Below are 21,307 nucleotides of genomic sequence, written 5' to 3'. Positions count from 1 at the left end.
TCCAATAGGGAGCGGAAGTGGCGGATCGCCAGCCAGAGGCCGAGGAGCTCCCTATCGAACGTGCTGTATTTGCGCTCCCTGGGGACCAGCTGACGGCTGAAAAAGGCAAGCGGTTGCCAGGCGCCGCCGACCCACAGTTTGAATACGGCGTCGTCCGATGCGTCGGTAGTGAGAGCGACAGGGGCCCCGTGGGTCGGGTGGGCCAGCGTAGCGGCACGACTCAGGGCGGCCTTCGTAGCCTCGAAGGCTTCCATCCTCTCGGCCGTCCCGGTTGGGGGCCTTGTCTTTAAGAGCCTCATAGAGGGGGCGCATGATGTGGGCCGCCCGGCGGATGAACCGGTGGTAGAAAGTCACCATGCCCAGGAACTCCCGGAGGCCCCGAGCCCAGCGAGGTCGGGGAAAAGCGGAGACGGCCTCCACTTTTGCCGGAAGGGGGGCGGCGCCGTTCTTGCCTATGAGGTGCCCGAGGAACTGGATAGAGGGCACCCCGAAAACACACTTCGCCGGGTTGATGATCAGGCCATGCCGCTCAAGTCTTGCGAAGAGGTCGCGGAGGTGCATCAGATGTTCATCCTCCGAGGACGTCATCCAAATAGACGAACACAAATGGCAAGTCCCTGAGCACAGAATCCATCCAACGCTGGAAAGATTGTGCCGCGTTTTTAAGACCAAACGGCATCCTCAGAAACTCGAACAGTCCAAACGGAGTGATTACAGCTGTCTTGTCTTGGGAACGTCTGAGGGGTGCACGGGAACCTGGTGACACCCGCGCAGCAGGTCGACCTTGGAGAACAAGATTTTGCCCGCCAGGTGGGCTGAGAAGTCCTGAACGTGTGGAACAGGGTAGCGGTCGGGCGTAGTGGCGTCGTTAAGGCGGCGGTAGTCGCCACCCGCCACTCGGTTTAGGGACGATGTGTAGTGGCGAGGCCCACGGGCTATCCGAGCGGCGGACGATGCCCAGACGCTCCATGTTGGCAAACTCGGACTTAGCGACTGCTAGCTTCTCGGGGTCAAGCAGGTCAGTGATACGCTAACAAAGCGAACGTCGTTCTCCTGCACTGATAAGAAAGAAATAATAATTAAAAAAAAAAAAAAAAGATACTTCTCCCTCACTTACCTTCCAACATCCATCCTTGTGCTCGTTGATATTGTCCAGACTTAGTTGTACGTGCGCTCTTCCGCGAGCCTTCATCCATCGCAGATTCTTCGTCAGCTGTGTTTTAGGCTTTGGAAAATGAATCGAGCGGGCGGGCCCCTGTTAACCTAGCCGGAATTGCACGTTCCCCAAGGTCACAGCCGGCTACTAGTCAGCAGACTGAATGGGCGGCGACAGTTGGGAAATAAAACGCCAGAATTTTAAGGGGAAAAACGCTGTCGGCAACATTCATCCGTTCTCCGTACTGCTTATCCTCACCAGGGACGGCGGAGCTATCTACCTCCAGGCGAGGCGCACCTTGAACTAGTTGCCAGCTAATCGCAAGGCACATAAAAAAAAAAAAAACTCTTCTCACTCACTTCCATAACTATGGACATTTCAGTCTTCGATAAACCCGTCACATATATTCAGGGATGAGAATGCCAAATGAGAAAAAAAAAGTCTGAAAAGTAGCCGGGGGCCCCGGAAGCTCAGCGATTTTAGCAATTTGTTAGCCCCAAAACCATTCATTTCAACACTGAATTTAACTGTATTTCTGGGGAAAAAAAAAAAAAAAAAAAAAAAAAAGTCCCTTGTTTGGTGCTCTACCAGTACAGCAAAAAAATGAAATATCAGTTTCATTTCTTCCATGCTTGGATTATTGTACTTTACATATAAGACTTTCACCATTTTCCAAACTTCAGAATGAATTTTCAATCTCTTTGACTGTTTCATATGGATACACCATTATATTTTCTTTTTGATATGCAGTCAGTTATTCATAGAATTAGTATAGTGTAGAGATGAAGCACAAGTTTTTAGAAGAATATGAATAAAAATGACCTTACCACATATGTGCTGTCGGCTGCTTTATCCATATTTCTCTTCAAGAATTTCATCAATTCCAAGTTTTGAGTATATCGAATGAATGGTTTACATACAATTGAAGAACGGTCATTTGTGTCTGAAAAAGTCGGAAATTCTCATCCCTGTAAATTTTCGGGAGTTGTTGGCGGGAACAAGGAGTACCCGAAGAAAAGCAACGCATGCACGGGGAGAAGACGCAAACTCCACACAGGCGAGCTCGGATTTCAACGTCGTTTATTTTTCATCAAGCGACTCCATTGAATGCACACAATCGTCAAGTAGGGCATTGCACACGCGACAAGCAAATGAAGTTCTTTTGACTTGACACAAACCGACAGTTACGGCGCAGTTGCTCTCTGTCAAATGTGCGCTGGAATGTTTCGAAAAGTGGCTTCCTACACGTCGCGGTGTTCCGATTGCACTTGACGAGAATGACAAAACGTCAAAAAGTAGGCCGATACAGTGAAAACAAATCTACACCGGGTAAGGATGAGCAGCATTTTGTTTTGGTTTTACTTTTTTTTTTCCTTCATTGCGTTACTTTTGCTCCCGCCTCCAGATGATGACCATCCCCGTGGAGTCGGCGGAGGCCAGCAGACTCTCGTCGCAGTTGAAACTCACGTCCAGGACGGGGCCGCCGTGACCTTGCAACTTGTTCACGATCGCCTTGGTGTTGCGCTCCACGTCAAAGAAGTAGACGCAGGCGTCCTCGCTGCCCGTCACTGGGAGCACAAATGAAGGTTTTTCATGGCCTTCGACAGTATACGGTGGTGCCTTGAGAGAATTCATCCATTCGCTCAGTGAGCTTAACGCAAAACATGCATCTCAAAGCATCTTTTCCCCTTGAAATGAATGTAAATGCCATTAATCTGTTCCAGCCTTCCCCTTTAAAAAACCAAAATTGTTGTCACGTCAGTTTGAATGAGGAAAATTGGGACTTCTTAAAAACAAACAGTAATGGCACTACTAGTCAAAAAGAATTAAGACGGCTTATGTCACACATCAAGGCATCAATTACAACGTTGCTCTTTCTCGTGTAAGACATCCAGACGCATCTCCTGTTCAGCAGTCCAGTAAAGCCTCGGTTCTCGAGCGTCCCCGTTTTCAAACAAAATCGGTTTTGGTACGAAAATGTCGACATTTTTTTGCTTCTGCTTTCAAACGAAAAATCAGTACTCCAACGCCCCCAAACCCGGAAATATCATCATGCGAGCGGCCAGACCAGCTGAATCGCAACATGCTCTGTCGTGAATTCCCACACCGCCGAAAAAAAAAATGGAAATAACATATTGCAGCGGACATACCAGCTGACCCACAAAGCGCTTTATTGTGAATATATCTCTATGTATATATGCCTTTGATATTGTCGTATGTGCAATTGTTTGAAGGTTTGGATTTATTGAGCATCGTTGCCACTTTATCACATTTTGTGTTGGGATTCAACTATCTTACTATCATTACCGTAATTCCCGGCCTACAGAGCGCACCTGGTTGTAAGCCTCACCGAGTGCATTTGTAAAGGAAATACCATTTGGTACATATGTACGCCGCAAGTGCCCACATTGAAACACGAGAGATTTACAAAGAAAGACAGTAAACAGAAAGAGTTTAACGCTAGCGCTGCGGTAATTTACCGTAAAGCTAGCGCTACTGCTAGCGCCGCGCCAGCGCTAATGCTAACAGGGCCGGTAAATATCACTGAGACACGCCAGTAACACAGCAGCAACACGCTAGCGCAGCGCTAACAGGGCCGTTAAAAGTCACTTCCTCGGCACGTATATTCCACCGGTCTCATTCTTACCTTTTCCGCTCGAGTGCCCCCTTGCGGCAGTTAGAAAAAAATGCACAAAATAGCCGCATCGCCGCATAAACCGCAGGATTGAAAGCGCGTGAAAGAAGTCGCGACTTGTAGGCCGGAAATTACGGTACTTGAAATGATGCGGTTTGTGTCGACATTTTGGTGTTTAAATAAACATGGGACCCTCTTTTGTTTAATCTGCGCATTTTATTGTAAACTTCAGCTGGGAGTGACAAACAGCTTGACGCATGCTTTGCATCTCATCTCATGATCCGGTTCTTAATTCTGTCTGGTCAGCAAACGACAGTTGTGATCGGCCGCACACTTGCTGGGTGTTTTTTTTTTTTTTTTTTTTTGCCGCATGTTGTGTAGCAATTTGTGTGTGTGTCCAGTAAGCAGACAACCGGCGCGTCAAATGAAATTTAAAAAAAAAAAAAAAAATGGAAAATTTGGACATTTTAGAACAGTTTCTTCCAACCGCTCTAGAGCCGAGGCACATGTTTTACAATTGAAAAATCCCACCGCACACCAACAAAAGTAAATGTCACCAAAAATGGATCGACTAATTACTGTACGTACTTCCTGCCGTTAAATAGAAGAGAATTTTTTTTTCTTCTGTCTGTCATTGTGCCTCACTGGGAAAAATAGATGAATAAAGATAGATTATTTCTTAGAATAAATTTTTTTTTTTTAGCAATTACATAAAATTGGATAACTTCCCACGGCACCCTCTTTTGGAATCGCTGTTTTAGAACATACGAAACTAATTACTCTTGACATCACTGCACGCGTCCACACTTTTTTTTCTCATGTTGAGTAATAAAAGACAAGTATGTAACTGGCAAAATTGGCAGCTAAATCAAACGTTACCAACATGTAAAATCCTGCTTTTGCATTAAAAAAAGGGCAATACATAACTGGCAATGACTTTTGAGGTAATATAAAGACCTCTCACTTATTAAATGTGACCACTGGGAGTGGGCGACATGTGATAAATATTTTAATCACATTATTTAAAGGAATCTAGTATTCGTTTAACAAGTAAAATCCTGCTTTTGCATTTAAAAAAGGGCAATACGTAATTGGCGATGACTTTTGAGGCAATATAAAGACCTCTCACTTATTAAATGTGACCACTTGGAGTGGGCGACATGTGATAAATATTTTAATCACATTATTTAAAGGAATCTAGTATTCGTTTAACAAGTAAAATCCTGCTTTTGCATTAAAAAAAAAAGGGCAATACGTAACTGGCAATGACTTTTGAGGTAATATAAAGACCTCTCACTTATTAAATGTGACCACTGGGAGTGGGCGACATGTGATAAATATTTTAATCACATTATTTAAAAGAATCTAGTATTCGTTTAACAAGTAAAATTCTGCTTTTGCATTTAAAAAAGGGCAATACGTAATTGGCGATGACTTTTGAGGCAATATAAAGACCTCTCACTTATTAAATGTGACCACTTGGAGTGATGATGAATATTTTCACCACACTATTTTAAGGAATCTAGTATGAGTTTAACAAGTAAAATCCTAAAAAGTTTGAAAGTTTTCGGGGTAGCGAAAGGTATTTGTGTTGCAACTCACCAACGCATGCGCCTTGCCTGAAAGACATGAGTGGGCAAAAGATGCTGTGGACGAGCTGAGAGCCGTGCTGGATGGGGAAGCTTCTCTTTAGCTGGAGTCCACCTTCGTTGTCCACCACCCTGCGAAGGCCGCAAAAGCAGCGACCTCAAAGCAACGGACGACGACAAGCGTCGCAGCGCAAACGGACCTGTAGAGCAGCAGCTTATTGACGCAGGCGTTGACCAGCAGGGAGGGGTCTCGGGCCTCTCGGCTGATCCAGGAGCGGGCGGAAATGCTGCAGATGGAGCTGCCTTCGCTGACCACCAGACGCTTGGCTTTGGTTAGCTTCCCTGCGTCGAGGCAGTCGCGCAAGAATTGTTGTGGATGAGCGACGTTGGCCAAAGTTCAAGAATTCACACAAAGGTCGTGGCTCGCCAAGTACCCTTTACGCAAGACAGATTTTTATACAACCAAGGTCGAAATGACCTCCGTCTCTCTCATCTGTGGAGTTTTAGTCCATTAGTTCCTCCTTCTACAATATAATATACGCCCTGGACCACAGGTGTCAAACCCGAGGCCCGGGGGCCAGATCCGGTCCGCCGCATGAATTTATGCGGGCAGCGGAGGCAAATCATGTGTATCAACTTCTGTGATTTGTTGTTGTTGTTGAAATGTGGACCAAAATTTCCAATTGTCATATCATAAATGATGACCTTGAGATATTGCGAGCATTTTTGTGTTGCCAGCTGAAAAGCCCCGTTACTCTTGATTTCTGATTCCAAAACTAGTTCATTAATATCGTGTGAACATGATGAGGCAATTAAAGATTTTTTTTTCGGTTTCGCAGTCACAACGAGCCTCCGAGGAAAACCGTGAGTACAATGTGGCCCGCGACCGAAATGAGTTTGACACCCCCGTCCGAGACCAATTTCTCCTTTACAGGTGGCGCGAACTTCAGTTTTTGCAATCGTGGGGTACATTAATGTTTCCTTTCATCGATACGAGTTGGGTACTTGGCAACCCAAGCGTCCTGACTGGCGACTCGGCACGAGCGGTCAGAAAAAATGTCACCTCACCGGCGAAATCAATAAAGGCGTTTTAAAATATCGACCGCTGAACAAGCTGAGCGGATGATCATCAAAATCAAAATAGTCATTATCATCATCATCATCATCATCAGCAGGAAATAGTTTGGTTCAGACGCGGTGTCCGTAAACTCCTCCTCCTCTAGACAGGCTAAGCGGTGAGGAAAATGGATGAAAAAGTGGATGGAATGAACAAAGTCAGTAAATTCGTGATAATTACAAATTAATTCAGTGCCCTTTATTTATTTATTTATTTATTTTAAAAACACTGATCAGCCAGATCATTTGTTGATGGTGAAAAATTATTGGCACAGTACCACCGGGTTCCCGCTTCATTTACGGAAACATATTTTGTGTGGTGAAAGCTCATGTGATACGTGACATTTTTGGATTGGACGTCGCATTTAAAATTTGAAATTGCACAAAAATGAACCCACTCGTGAAAACTACGAGCGGAACCGTCAGGTCCGGTCAGGTCGCCCGGCGCGTCAGAATCAGAATCATGGTTATTTCGCACAGGAGGAAATTCTCTCCGCGCTAATACGACGGTCGGCCTCGGAGAAATTACCCGTGGCCATGTCGAAGAGGAAGGAGAAGATGCTGCCCCTCTCGTCGCCCGCCCAGAGGATCCTCCCCGGGGAGTCGAAGGAGAGCGACAGCACGCGGCCCGTCAGCTTGCTGGAGCCGCCCTTCACCTTTTTGCCCGTGGAGATGTTCACCACCTGCAGGTGGTGCTTGCTGTTGCCAACCTTTTTTTGGACGCAAGGCGGGGAGAAAATCGTCCAATGTCAACAAAGCAACTTGTGGCCACCGTCCGCACCGACTCCACAAACTTTTTACACTTACACGACCCGTTCCAAAAACGTGTATTTCCATCATTCCATTCAACTGTTGAAAGTTGAACTTTCAGAATGAAATTATGGAAATGAACTTTTCCATGACCTTCTCATATTTTGGAATACGTCGCTCGCCAGAGACCGCGACCATGACTCATGATTTTGGGATAAATTTGCTCCAAAAATTCACACTACAACCAAATCCAATGAAAAGTTGATCCGATGAATCTATTCCAGACATTAATTCGGGGGGCATAACTTCCTTGAGAAAATTGAATCATACAAAAACAGAGGTACAGTAAAGCCTCGGTTCTCCAACGTCCCCCGTTTTCGAATGAAAATTTTGAGATTTTTTTTGCTTCTATTAACCAACGAAAATCGTTATTTGACGGAAGTAACATATTGCACTCGGCCAGACCAGCTGACCCACCCACGACGTGTTTTGTTATTGTCGATTCGAACGTGTACCCCGAAAAAAAAAAAAAAAAAACCCGGGAAATGACATCACATATGCAACCAGCGCACTTTTGTTATCGTGTATAACGCAGCCTCTGTACACATGTTCGTATTAACCCCCAATCATGGCTCCAAAGAAGGCAAGTTGCTTGTTTCAAGTTATTCTTCACTTTTGTTCATAAAAAAAGTTTACAAGGCTGGGGGCCGAGTCGCTACAGATACGGCAATGCGCTCCCAGCCTAGCGTACTCTACTACTAAAGCATATATTTTAAGCAAAAAAAAAAAAAAAAAAAAAATTCTATAATTATTTTATTATATAAAGTATTTAATTTCTGCATGTATTTCTACTATGCATTTTATTATGAGGAAAAGCTAAAAAAAATGCTTTAAAAAGGCCAATTTTTTTTGGGCTTGGAACGCATTATTTCTTTTTCCATTCATTGTAATGGAAAACATCGATTCGGTTTTCGAACAAATCACTTCTCGAACGGTTTTCTGGAACGGATTGTGGCCGAGAACCGAGGCGTCACTGTACCACACTATTTGACATATAGAAAATATTCAATTAAGCTATATTGCACATAAAATGTCATAAAAAAAAAGTCTACCAAAATAAATTTTTGAAATCAAAGAGACCCTAATACTTGAACACACATATATTGTAGTTCAATGATTGTTCAAGTTAGACAAACTAAATACAACTGAACTCTACTTGGGCAGTGATTCTACCACATTCCACTAGAGGGAGCTCAGATAATGTGGCCATGCGTGTAGAGTAAGAAAAACACTCTTGAACAATAGAGCGATCTAAATTTAGTGGGAAAAACAAAGAAAACCCAGGACTGAATGAAAAGGAAAAGTAGACTGGGTGAAAAAACCAAGACCGACGGGAATCAAACCTGCGTCAAGTTAAAGACTCACCACAGTGAGGTTGTTATTCATCGGCTGGAAAGTGCAGCAGAGCAGCTCGCTGGATTCCAGGTCTCGGACCTCCCGGATGCAGCGGCCGTCCTCGGTGTTCCAGATCCGCAGGGTCCCGTCGAGCGACGTCGACACGATGACGTCGTTGCTCAGGGACCAAGCGAAGTCCGTGACGGGGCCTCCGTGGCCTCTCAGGATCACCTTCACGCTGGCCGGCGGGGGGGACAGGGTCATGATGGACAAGGTGCCGTCAAGCGAGCAGCAAGCTAGGAGGTGCTTGTCGTCATTGGCGAACTGCAACCGCGGAACTGCAACGAGGCCGGAAAACCGAGTAAGAGGAAGCTCAACGTCGAGCTTTGGTCAGTTCCATTTTCGTCGACTGTCATGCGTGCACAAGAGCAATTTCCTCAGTCATTCGGACTGGGTTCAGGTTTGCAGCATCAGGGAAGACCAAAGAGCCAGTCTCAAAGTTCTCCTCAAAGGCTGTGCCAACCAAAGACCACACGGCTAAATGGGAGGACTGCTACTCTGCGCGCAACTCGGAAAAACGGACACTTCCCCATAGAAACATCTCCGGTTATTGCTCTGGGATGTTTTACAGGCAATTGGGAGACGGAGTTTTTGAATACAGCGGTGCCTCGGTTCTCGACCACAAACCGTTCCAGAAGGCGGTTCGAGAAGTGATTTGTTCGAAAACCAAATTGATGTTTCCCATTACAATGAATGGAAAAAGAAATAATCCGTTCCAAGCCTAAAAAAAAAAAAAGCTTTTTAAAGCATTTTTTAAAGCTTTTCCTGATAATAAAACTGCACAATGACAAAGCGCGTCGCAGGTGGGTCAGCTGGTTGGGCCGCGCGCGTTCTGTTATTTCCGGGTTCTTCAGGCAGGGTGGGAATTCACAACAAAGCGCGTCGTGCGTCGGCTGGTAGGGCTGCGCGTTTCCTGTTATTTCCGGGTTTTGTTAGGGGCGTTCGAGGACCGATTTTCGTTCGAAAACCAAAGCAAAAAAAAATCTCGAAATTTTCGTGGGAAAACTGATTTGTTTGAAAACGGAGCGTTTGAGAACTGAGGCTTTACTAGACTGCTGGTTTTGTTAGGGGCGTTCGAGTACCAGTTTTCGTTCGAAAACTGATTTGTTCAAAAAATGAGATGTTCGAAAACCGAGCTACCACCATATTTCTGGGGTAAAAAAAAAGAAAAACATGCTGACTTCAACTCAATTGCAAAGCGTCTCCAACACAACTAAATAAAAAAAATGTACATAGAGATCAGATGTAGGGAGATACCATTATCACGAAGCTCTAATTTAACGTGAAAAAAAATAATAAAAGGTGCGTACCTGCAGAATCAACGTGTTGGTCAAATATGTGGTGCATTCCAGCAAAAGCGTAGTTTTCACTCAAAGTCGTGTCCCCTGCCATGGCCCGACTCGCTTCTGCCACCGAAGTCGGCACCAAACTGCCCGGAGGCCTGCAAAGTCCGATGAGTGTGACAACCGTCAGCTACCGGAGGAAACGTTTGCAACACTGCGACCAAAACCAAGAATTGACAAGCGATGGCAAGTCTTGGTGAGATGAACAATTAATTGCATTTGTGGTATCGCAATATGCTCAAATGTAATTTTCAAATCCCAATATTACCAATTACTATAATTGCAGGCGTACAAAGCGCACCTGGTTATAAGCCTCGGTACACGGAAAGTGTACCGAGGCTTATAACCAGGTGCGCTAACGCTAGCGCCGCATAAACCGCGAGGTTGAAAGTATGTGAAAAAGGGCCGGAAATTACGGCACATTATTTCACCTTTCATCGTAGACGGCTCTGTTCATCTGGGCCTGCAACTGGTAGGAGCCCCTGCTGACGGACCGCCGGTGGCCACGAGCCCCTTGGGCGCGAGGGTCCTCCTCAAAGTCCTGCTCATGAGCACAGGAAAGGAAGACACATCCAGGAGCTGTCAGAGTACAAATGGGACATTTTCCAACAGGTTTGATGCGCTACAACTCGACTAAAGTTTTGCGTACGCGGCATTAAGGGGCTTGGCCTAGAAAGCGGTGACAGCGGCTCGACTCGGTCGAAATTTTGTAGTAGTCTGCTTGACAGTTTGTCTAAGAGATTGTGAGGCCGTTAGGAGTTTCTCCACGTTACTAGGGCTGCAGCGTATCTGAAGCTCAAACTTAAACTCGAAAGTCAAGGAGCCAACTCAATCATAAGTTGGGTTCAACTTCCCCTTGAACGTCAATTTTTCACAATGACATTTTTGACAATTTAATGCTTCCAACTTTGTGGGAACACGTCGGACAAGAAGTTCCATAAAGGCCAGTTTGGAGGGATTCTCAAGATGTGACAGTGACCTCTGAAAGGTATGTGGAGGTAAGAATTGTCCCTTCTTCTTTTCCTTTCGGCTTGTCCCGATTAGGGGTCGCCACAGCGTGTCATCTTTTCCCATCTGAGCCTCAGCCTTGTGCATCTTCTTGGCTAACACCCCAACTGTCCTCATGTCCTCCCTCACAACATCCATCCACCTTCTCTTTGGTATTCCTCTCCATCACTCTTCCCTGGCAGCTCCATCCTCGCCACCCTTCGACCAATTTACTCACTCTCTGGCCTCTGGACATGTCCAAACCATCCAAGTCTGCTCTCTCTCGAATCTCATCTCCGAAACATCCAACTTTGTCTGTCCCTCTAATGAGTTCATTTCTAATCCTACCCGTTCCGAGCCAGAACCTCAACATCTTCATTTCTGCTACCTCCAGTTCAGCTTCCTGTTGTTTCTTCAGTGCCACCGTCTCTAATCCGTACATCATGGCCGGCCTCACCACTGTTTTGTAAACTTTGCCCTTCATCCTAGCAGACACTCTTCTTCACCTTCCGCCAGGAGCTAGGCCCTGCCATCTTCCTGGCTAACACCCCAACTGTCCTCATGTCCTCCCTCACAACATCCATCGACCTTCTCTTGGTATTCCTCTCCATCACTCTTCCCTGGCAGCTCCATCCTCGCCACCCTTCGACCAATTTACTCACTCTCTGGCCTCTGGACATGTCCAAACCATCCAAGTCTGCTCTCTCTCGAACCTTGTCTCCAAAACATCCAACTTTGGGTGTCCCTCTAATGAGCTTCATTTCTAATCCGATCCAATCTGCTCACTCCGAGCGAGAACCTCAACATCTTCATTTCCGCCACCTCCGGTTCTGTTTCCTTCCACCGTCTCTAGTCCGTCCATCATGGCCGGCCTCACCACTGTTTTATAAACTTTGCCCCTTCGTCCCAGTGAAAACTCTTCTGTCACATGGAACACCAGAAACCTTCTGCTAACTGTTCCATCCCGCTTTGACCTGTTTCTTTACTTCCTTAACACACTCTCCATTGCTCTGTATTATTGACCCTAAATATTTGAAGTCATCCACCCTCGCCATCTCCTCTCCCTGGAGCTTCACTCTTGCTCCTCCACTCCTCTCATTCATGGACAGATATTCTGTTTTACTTTGGATAATCTTCATTCCTACTTCCGTACCTCCGTCTTTCTAATTGTTCCTCCGCCTGCTGTCTGCTTTCACTGCAGATTCATATCATTTGCGAACATCCTGGTCCAAGGGGAATCCAGTCTAACCTCATCTGTCAGCCTATCCATTAATACCACCAACAGGAAGGGGCTCAGAGCGGATCCCTGATGCAGTCCCACCTCCACCTTAAATTCTTCTGTCACACCTACGGCACATCTCAACGCTGTTCTGCTGCCCTCAACCATGTCCTGTCCTATCCATCAATCCGTTATCTACCACTTTTCCGGGTCGGGTCGCGGGGGGAAGTAGCTTCAGCAGGGATAGCCAGACTTCCCTTTCCCCAGCCACTTCTTCCAGCTATTCCGGAGGGATCCCGAGGCGTTCCCAAGCTAGCCGAGACTCGTAGTCTCTCCAGCGTGTCCTGGGTCGTCCTCGGGGTCTCTTTCCAGTAGGAGATGCCCGGAACACCTCACCAAGGAGGCGTCCGGGAGGCATCCGAAGCAGATGCCCCAGCCACCTCATCTGGCTCCTGTACTATTCTAACATATTTCTCTGCCACACCAGACTTGCGGATGCATGTCAGAATTGTCACGCTGCTCTCAAATAAGGCGTCAAGTCTAAAAATGGAACTGGACCAAAGAGGTTTCTATTTTAAATAGCTTTTCATTTCAGTAAATATGACCTAATGCTAAAAGTTCAATAAATGACGATTAGCACTTCCTTGAAACTTGTCAAATGTCTTGAAACCAAATAATTTGGAACAGTACATTTTACATTTTTTTTTTTTTTACTTTTCAAAATAATCTGTGACCACTGATGACTTGCAAATTTCACCAAGTGTCATTTATTTTGTTAAATTTGAGGAAAATATCTTTTTGAATGACAATATGAAATGCACTATAAGTGCAACGAAGATTTTCTTTCACACTGGAAATGTGTTGGATGATTTCGTGGACTTCCAAACAGGTATATATATGATTTCTCCCCCCAAAAAAACATGTAAAGTAATCGAGTATTTTTAAAGGCAGGTTGGCGACGAGTGCATTCCGAACCATTAAAAAAAATAAATAAATGAAAAAAATTAAAAAAAAGCACAAGTAAAAATGTTTGATCGAGCCAGTGAGAGGACGCGGCAAACTCGTTTCCGCTAGCGATCAGACCGGCCCCAGGTCCGGCTGAATTTGAGCCCCGGAAAAGGTACAAGAATCCCTTTCGGCGTCTCCGTGGGTCTGACCTCCATGCGGTCCAGGGTGGTGCGGGAGCTGCGCACGCTGCTGGCCCTGAAGCTGCTCTGCTCGGACAGCGGCCCGTAGCGCAGGCCCAGCAGTTGACTGCGCAGCCTCAGATACTGCCTGCGCAGCCCCGGCTCAAAACCGCACTTGGCGTTCTCTCGGAGCAGCTGGCTGCGTCGGCGGATGTACTGGGTCCGGAACTGTGGGAAGTTGGGCGTGCGGTAAGCATTGTACCTGCGGGGGCACAAACATGCACAGCCGTCATCGGTGAGCAACGGAAAACCATTTGAGCAGTTACGAGAGAGTCCTCACAAGCCGGCTAAAGTGCCATCTACCGAGACATTTTTCTTCACACTAGTAGAATGACTTTGCTACTAGTAAACTTTGCTATTCACTACAATTTTATTCATTTCTGGTCCGCTGGCGGGCAACTAAACCTTACTAGTAAAGTACTTTGATGCACTAGTTACACAATTAGGCCCAACTAGTGGGCATGTGTCGCATCCTAGTAGCTTCCTGGATCCTACTGCCACCAAAAAAATTCCAACTAGTAGTTGTGCCCCAGAAATGTCACACAACAGTTAACATTTGAAGGGCGAGATGTGACGTCATAGAATTCTATAATGTCACTAGTAGAACCAGAAGCAACAAGTTGTCACTTAGTGCAGTTTTGCCTTATGGGTAACATATACAGTGGTGCCTCGGTTCTCGAACACAATCCGTACCAGAAGGCCGGTCGAAAAGTTCACCGTTCGAAAACCGAAGCGCGTTTTCCCATTACAATGAATGGAAAATGAAATAATGCGTTCCAAGCCTAAAATAAAGTTTTTTAGCTTTTCCTGATCATAATTTGCACAACTTAAATAGGAATTCAACAACAATATATGTGCGTTGGAGTATTAGGACCTGTTTGATTTCAAACATTTATTTTGGTAGACTTTGTAATGACATTTTATGTGCAATATATTTTGATGGAATATTTTCTGTATGTCAAATAGAGTGGTACCGTGATGCCTCGGTTCTCGACCGCAATCCGTTCCAGAAGACGGTTCGAGAAGTGATTTGTTCGAAAACCAAATTGATGTTTCCCATTACAGTGAATGGGAAAATAAATAATACGTTCCAAGGCTAAAAAATTGGGCTTTTTAAAGCATTTTTTTTTAGCTTTTCCTAATAATAAACAACATAGTAGAAATGCATGTATAGTTCAAATACTTTATATAATCAAATCATTTAAGAAATATATTTATTTTTTGCTTAAAATGTATGCTACCACTGTAGTTGTCTTACGAGTATGCTAAGGTTATTCTACTAGTAGTATGCACAAATGTCATACAGTTACGGGGGGATAACTTAATAGCAAGATATTCTAGTCTTCTGCAGTCATTCGACTAGTATATTGAATTGACAAAAACATACTAGTATATCAAGCTTAATCTGAAAGTCAAACGGCTTTTGAAATCCTTCATAGCGATCTTAATGTAAAATTTTGCTTTTTGTCTTCACTTCAATCGTAGGACAATTTGCACGACTTCAGATTTCTTTTTTAAATCGACACTAATGTGGAGAACGTTGAGTTGACATTGATGAGTTGCTAATGAACTCATGGGTATTTTCTAGTACTGACATTTTTTAAAAAATGCTTTGCAATAATTAATATTCACTGACCATGAATAGCTTTTCGGCCGTACTGTACTTGCAGCCAGATGGAACGAAATCCTCTCGCTCAGTGCGCTTGTCGCTGAGACAGCATGATGACGTTTGGCGCAACTTGGCCAAACCTGTCCTCATTCTGGGCCCACCACAGCATGGCAGGAATGTGCCGAGTTTGCAAATAATCGCACGGAGAAATCATTTCTCGCTCGCGCTCTCCTTCCGCCCTCACGCTGTGAGGCAATTTTTTCAAAATTCTGATGGAGCCCCCCCCTCGTCCTCCTGTTCAGCCCCAAAACAGAGACTAGTCGACATCTCGCTAAACGTCATTGCGGAGGAGCAACGCGTGCACTAGTATGTGAAACCCCAACTCGAAGTACAACTACATTACGAGTGAGGCAAATTGTGTGCCACTATCGCCTTGATAAAACTAACAGTTAACAGGGTTAGAATTCACTAGAAGTGAATGTCAACTAGCACGTATCCATCCATTTTCTTTGCCGCTTATCCTCACGAGGGTCGCGGAGAGTGCTGGAGACTATCCCAGCTGTCAACGGGCAGGAGGCGGGGTACGCCCTGAACTGGTCGCCAGCCAATCGCAGGGCACATGGACACAAACTGCCGCACTCACAATCACACCGACGGGGCAATTTAGAGTGTCCAATGAATGTTGAATGTTTTGGGGATGTGGGAGGAAACCGGAGTGCCCACCCGGAGAAAACCCACGCAGGCACAGGGAGAACGAGCAAACTCTACGCAGGCAGGGTCAGGGATCGAACCCGGGACCTCAGAACTGTGAGGCCAACACTTTACCACCTGATCCACCGTGCCGCCTACTTTTCGATAACAAAGGATAAAAAGAGTTTGAAATCGACGGAGTCCCTCAAGGGACAATTAAAAAAAATTTTAACCGGTTTCTCATTCCAATGAAATAAAGAAAGAAGACTTTCTCATCATAATAGGAAACCATTTTTTTTCTACGTCCCTTTAGGGACTCCGTAGAAAACCCCGCCAACCCCCAAAATTGAAAAAGAAAACACTTTTTTGTGTCATTCTGAATGGAAAGTAGTACAGTGGTGATGGGAGATTTGACATACGTGCCGGTATTGGGCCATTTGTTTTTCCTTTTGACACGCATAAACTTAAGACAGGAGCGCTGCACAGTGGCAGTGATGCCACTCGAGTCACACGAAGCAACAATTTAGAAATAAAAATGGAATTTGCGATCAATTCTGACAAAAAGAAGCTTCGGGCTGTTAACTGCCACTCCCAACTGAGGTTTACTGTCAAACTAAACCAACATTTCCTCACTAGTAAAGCACAGTTGTCCTATTAATGTGTGAAAATGTCAAAGTAATCGGGGGAAAAAACAAAAGTTTCTAGCAATCATATTCTACTAGCGAGGACAAAGAGCACACCAAGTATGGCGAGCAAATTCAACTTTTAACTGCTCAGTTTGACTCCGGAATTAAAGCTAGCAATACTTGTTTGGGTAGTCGTAATTGTTTTCATTTAAGATATCTAGTATAGTGACTACCGGTAGTCAAAATGGCAGCCGCATCTGTAGTTTAGGTTTGCCTCGTCAAAACTGATTTGTCATATCTGCATCTCGGACGTACGACCTCACTTCCGCCATTCGGTTTCTCTTTACGGATCCAGTGACCGCCAAAAGAATTGAAATGACAAGTTTAATTCCTTTGTTCATAATACGAATGAGACAAAAGTTCAGAATTCCAGCTTTTACATCGAGATGTGTAAAACAACCCAGGACAGAACACCGTTGACACGAGTTCAGTTATTCCGTTTCGATTGTTTGCCGGAACAGAAATTGCTGGTTTTCGCCTTTCATGTGTGAAAACTGCATTTGCTGTTAAGCAAACAAAGCCCAGAGGGGTGTCTACGGGAGGAAAAAAAAACATTTTGAAGCTGAGAGAAAGGGGAAAATCGATCAAAGCTATTGCACAAACTTTGGGCGTAGCATAACAACTTCGAATGTCCAGAAAAAGTGAGGAAAAAAAAAAAAAATACTGACGTACTGAGTGAGGTCGAGAAGAAAAGCCCAAAGTCAAACAGTCGGTGACATCACCGCAAACGTCCGCGGGGCAGGCAGCAGCGAAGGCATCACGATCCACAGTTCCAAGAAGACTCAAAATATATGGAGGCCGTAACGCAAGATGAAAACCGCTCATCAGCAAAAAAAGGACTGGAAGGCCAGATTGGATTAGTGCCACAAAACATTTGCTTCAAAAAAAACCTTTTGTGGAGTGATGAGACCAAGATTAACCGCGACTAAAGTGATGGAAAGGTCAAAGTATCGAGAATGAAGGGATCTGCAAACGGTGTGAAGCTTGGTGGCAGTAACCTCATGGATTCTTCTGGAACGGGTTTACTAGTCTTCAGTGACGACGTAACTCACGACGGTGGCAGCAAAATGACTTCTGAAGTCGACAGAAACATTTTGTTTGGCAATTCACTGAAAAAAATGAATCCAAGCTAAACAGGATCAGCGTCATCGTGCAACAAAACAAAAAACTTCATCTGGGGAAAAACTGGAAGGGCTTAGACTGGCCAATCAATCAGCCAACAGAAAAATGCCACAGTCTGGTGAGGTCAATAGGTCGCAGGCTGGATGCAGTTATCGCAAATATAGGTTATGACAACAATTATTATCGCTTAAAGTTCATTTCATAATGTCTGCTCGGAGTAAGCTGGGATAGCCTCCAGCGCTCCCACCGACCTTGTGAGAATAAAACGGGGCTCAGATAACGGATGGACGGATGGATGTTCCAATACTGTCACTGATGGTGTAGTGCACGGGTGTCAAACTCAACGTTCGAGGGCCAGATCCGGCCCGCCGCATGATTTTATGTGGCCTCCGGAGGCAAGTCACGTGTATCAACTTCCATGATTTTTTTGCTAAAACTTGCACCAAAATTTCTTGTTGTCACATCCTAAATGATAATATTGAGATATTGCAAGCATTTTTGTGTTGCCAAACATCACCCATTCCCTTGATTTATGATTCAAAAACGACTTCATAAATTCCACGTTTAAATATGATCAGGCGGTCAGAGATTTTCATGATTTCACAGTCCTAACGATGTGGGCCGTGACAGAAATGAGTGTAGTGGTACAGTCGCCTGGCTTTGGTGCAGGCAGGGTGGGTCTGTCCGGTTCAGTTCCCACTGTCACTGAGTGGGAACTGAACCGAACAGAATGGATGCACCAATTATTTTGTTCGCTTCAAAAGTGAGTATCTTAACAGTGCTCTGTCATGAGTCGATTAACACATCTCGATGTAAATACCGTAAAATAAAAGCTGCAATTCGGAACTTTTGTCTTATATTCATCTTTTGATCTGAAACTAAAATGTCAAAAATAAAAGGAATTGACCTTGCCTCTTCAGTACTTTTGGACGGGACTGTATGCACAATTCAGTCACTGCTATCCACGAGCTGGGTGCCGAATTATGTTTATCATCATCATCATCTGAATTGTAGATATCTGGAACTTGAGTTGAAATGGCCATAATTCCAGTTTTCAGTCAGATATCTACAATTTCATTTCACCGAATGAAAATCGGATTTAAGGTGTCGGAAAAGGGACCGGTAGATACAGTATCGAGAACTGAGGCCAATTAAAAACATATTGAAGGCAAATTATGACCGGTCAGGATCAAATTGCGGATCTCCAGCTGCCGTTACAGATATTTACAATTCTATTGCCGATTATCTGTCATTGCAAAAGAGACATCTTTTTGTCCTTTGGCAAAACGATGTCACGGATTCCCGAAATGCAAATTGTGATATCGGAAATGTTCTTTTCAAGTTAAACGGCGTTATCTACGACACGTATCCAGTTAGACGTCAGAGGCGCGTGGCTCACGAAAGCCGGATATGAAGGTACGTGGAAGAAAGAACCGGGAGATGGTCCGAGACCTGCAAAAGCCTGCTCTGGTCCCTCACCTTGCGTCCACTGCCAAGACCTGCTGCCAAACCGCTGCCATTAGACAAGCACGCTGGGGGGAGAGGAAGCCGCTGCCAGGGCGGGACCTACCACAAAGACGCACATCTTGACTACGTGGAAGTCACAATGAGCACATTCACGGCTTTGACTTAGAATACAACGTACGGTACTGAGTTTGTCGTGATAGAAAAGTACCTCAGCATCCGGTCGGACACCAAACGAGATTTTAATATCACGTCAGTGCGTTAGTCGAGAAATTCTACTTCACCATTGATTACTCTTATTGGGTAAATTCATGCTTTTCTCTTTTTTTGTCACTATTTTTTTTCAACAATATATTTATTTGATTTTTTCATATATCATTTCACAAAAACAACAATAACAGTAAAGCAAAAAAAAAAAAAAAAAAACAAAAAAACCAGGATGCACAGACATAATAGTTTTAAAAGAAAAAAAAAAAGAGCACACAAATCACAAATAATTCCCTTTTTTTTTTTTTTTTTTTTTCAAAAACTCTTCTAAGGGTGTCCTCAAATTCCTGAGCACTTCCTCTCATGGTTTACGTGAGTCTTTCCAGTGCAACACAAGATGCCATTTCCAACATCCATACTTTTATTGAAGGAACGTCCACTTTTTTTTTTCCAAAATAATGCAAATCTATAAGCGTGGCCTTCTTTTTATGAACAGCAAAATCCTTGGATATATACCCAAGGTACACAGTGAACCTGAATTCCAACTATTATAGAAAATGTCTGAACAATTTTGGGGTCATAATTAATAGATTTGCTCGTTCCACTGCTCTAAATCTTCCCCGTAGAATTATGTACGACTAAACTGCGGTTTTATTTTGCCTGCATTTTGGAAATTTGGTCATTATGTAATGCTCTGCCTAGTTGGTGGATGGCAGTCTATCGACGGTAGTTTCATTTTGTGACTGTACATTGTTATTTTATATCTGTTTTTATTATGAGGCGTGCTCTGCCTCTTTGGCCAGATCACCCATGGGGGGGGGGTAGACATCGGTCTCAAAGGGTTTTTAATTTTCTGGTCAAATACAAAATGTGAATGATTCATTGGAATAAGTCAAATGGCCGTTCGAGCCTACGAGTGTCACCCGCCCTCCACAATAACGCAGAAAATGGTGGACAACCAAACGGACACTGTCAAAGCCATTATAATAATTAAAAAAAAAAAAAAATCACAACAGTTTGTTAACCATTGTCAGCTTGACACCGCCGGGCAAACGCTGTCATTTTAAAAGATACTCCACCTTGTGTGTTTTATGTTGTTTATGTTTTGAGGTTCGGTGCTCGCTCGCTGCTAACGCGGCGAAGCTAAACGGACACACGGGACGGATTTAAACCCGTCGACGGCTTCGATTAAACTGAGCGGCTCGTCGCTCGTCTGTCACGGGCGCGCCAGTAAAGACTCACTTGGAAGCGTACAGAACAGGAACGGAAAGAAAAATGAGTTGGAAGCGGACGCACCTTCTTTAGCTCGCCTCCATCGTCGCGTTTCCGGTTCGGTCACGTGACGCGCAACGAGCAGGAGGCCCGGCTGTGTGTGACGTTTTTGAAAAAATATATAATAGTTGTCTGATATTCCCAACGCTTGCATTATTTTGCTTGGTAAATCTTTATTCATAACATTTGTAAGAAATTATTTAAAATTATCTTGATCTTCACACGCCCACACACACGTCCATCCATTTCCCAAGGTGCTTATCCTCACGAGGGTCGCGGGAGAGGGAGTGCCGTAGCCTATCCCATCTGTCATTGGGCATGAGGTAGAGTACACAGTGAATTGGTCGCCAACCAATCGCAGGGCACATAGAGACAAACAACAGTCGGACTCGGAATCACACCTAGGGGCAATTTCGAGTCTCCAATGAACGCGTATTTTTGGGATGAAACCGGAGTGCCTGAAGAAAACCCACACAGGCACGGGGAGAACACGCAAACTCCACACAGACGGGGGGCTGGGATTTGAACCCTGCATGTGTGGCTTTTCTCCTCCCGCATCCCCAAAACATGCATTCATTGGAGACTTCAAATTGCCCGTAGGTGTGGTTGATAGTGTGACTGGTTGTTTGTCTCCGTGTGCCCTGCAATTGGCCAGCAACCAGTTCAGGGTGTGCCCCGCCTCCTGCCAGAAGACAGCTGGGATAGGCTCCGGCACGCCCACTCCCACGACCATCGTGAGGATAAGCGGCTCAAAATATGGGTGGATCACGATCATTTAAAATCATTTATTACAAATGTTATCAATAAAGATTCACCAAGG

At 44.7% G+C, this 21,307-nt stretch overlaps 1 protein-coding gene across 4 annotated transcripts; it reads right to left on the bottom strand.

Annotated features, from left to right (window-relative positions):
- Positions 1 to 2,219: 2,219 nt before the first annotated feature.
- wdr13 (WD repeat domain 13) lies at positions 2,220 to 20,611 on the bottom strand. 4 transcript variants are annotated; one of them, XM_061846456.1, is made up of 10 exons: positions 20,512 to 20,609; positions 19,024 to 19,110; positions 13,408 to 13,639; positions 10,476 to 10,585; positions 10,012 to 10,142; positions 8,672 to 8,979; positions 7,026 to 7,206; positions 5,581 to 5,722; positions 5,394 to 5,512; positions 2,220 to 2,724 (listed from the first exon to the last, which is right to left on the bottom strand). In XM_061846456.1, exons 2-10 carry the CDS (start codon positions 19,062 to 19,064, stop codon positions 2,540 to 2,542), a joined length of 1,449 nt encoding a protein of 482 aa, XP_061702440.1. In that variant the 5' UTR covers positions 19,065 to 19,110; positions 20,512 to 20,609; the 3' UTR covers positions 2,220 to 2,539. The 4 variants fall into 4 exon arrangements, with proteins under 4 accessions (XP_061702440.1, XP_061702447.1, XP_061702454.1 ...); XM_061846463.1 differs by lacking the exon at positions 20,512 to 20,609 and adding an exon at positions 20,458 to 20,506; XM_061846470.1 differs by lacking the exon at positions 20,512 to 20,609 and adding an exon at positions 20,295 to 20,421.
- Between the last annotated feature and the right edge of the window lie 696 nt (positions 20,612 to 21,307).

Source organism: Syngnathoides biaculeatus, chromosome 2, assembly GCF_019802595.1.
Source record: "Syngnathoides biaculeatus isolate LvHL_M chromosome 2, ASM1980259v1, whole genome shotgun sequence".
Classification (NCBI taxonomy): Eukaryota; Metazoa; Chordata; class Actinopteri; order Syngnathiformes; family Syngnathidae; genus Syngnathoides; species Syngnathoides biaculeatus.
Note: the sequence above shows the minus strand (reverse complement) of the source record. Positions and strands in the feature narration are given on the sequence as shown.

Bases quoted from the DNA above. Each gene is read 5' to 3' on its own strand.
- wdr13 (XM_061846456.1), bottom strand. From the start codon at position 19,064: ATGGCAGCGGTTTGGCAGCAGGTCTTGGCAGTGGACGCAAG. The intron at 8,980-10,011 runs GTACGCACCTTT...GCCTCGTTGCAG, and splicing joins CCAACACGTTGATTCTGCAG to TTCCGCGGTTGCAGTTCGCC. The intron at 5,513-5,580 runs GTCCGTTTGCGC...CGGCCTTCGCAG, and splicing joins AATAAGCTGCTGCTCTACAG to GGTGGTGGACAACGAAGGTG.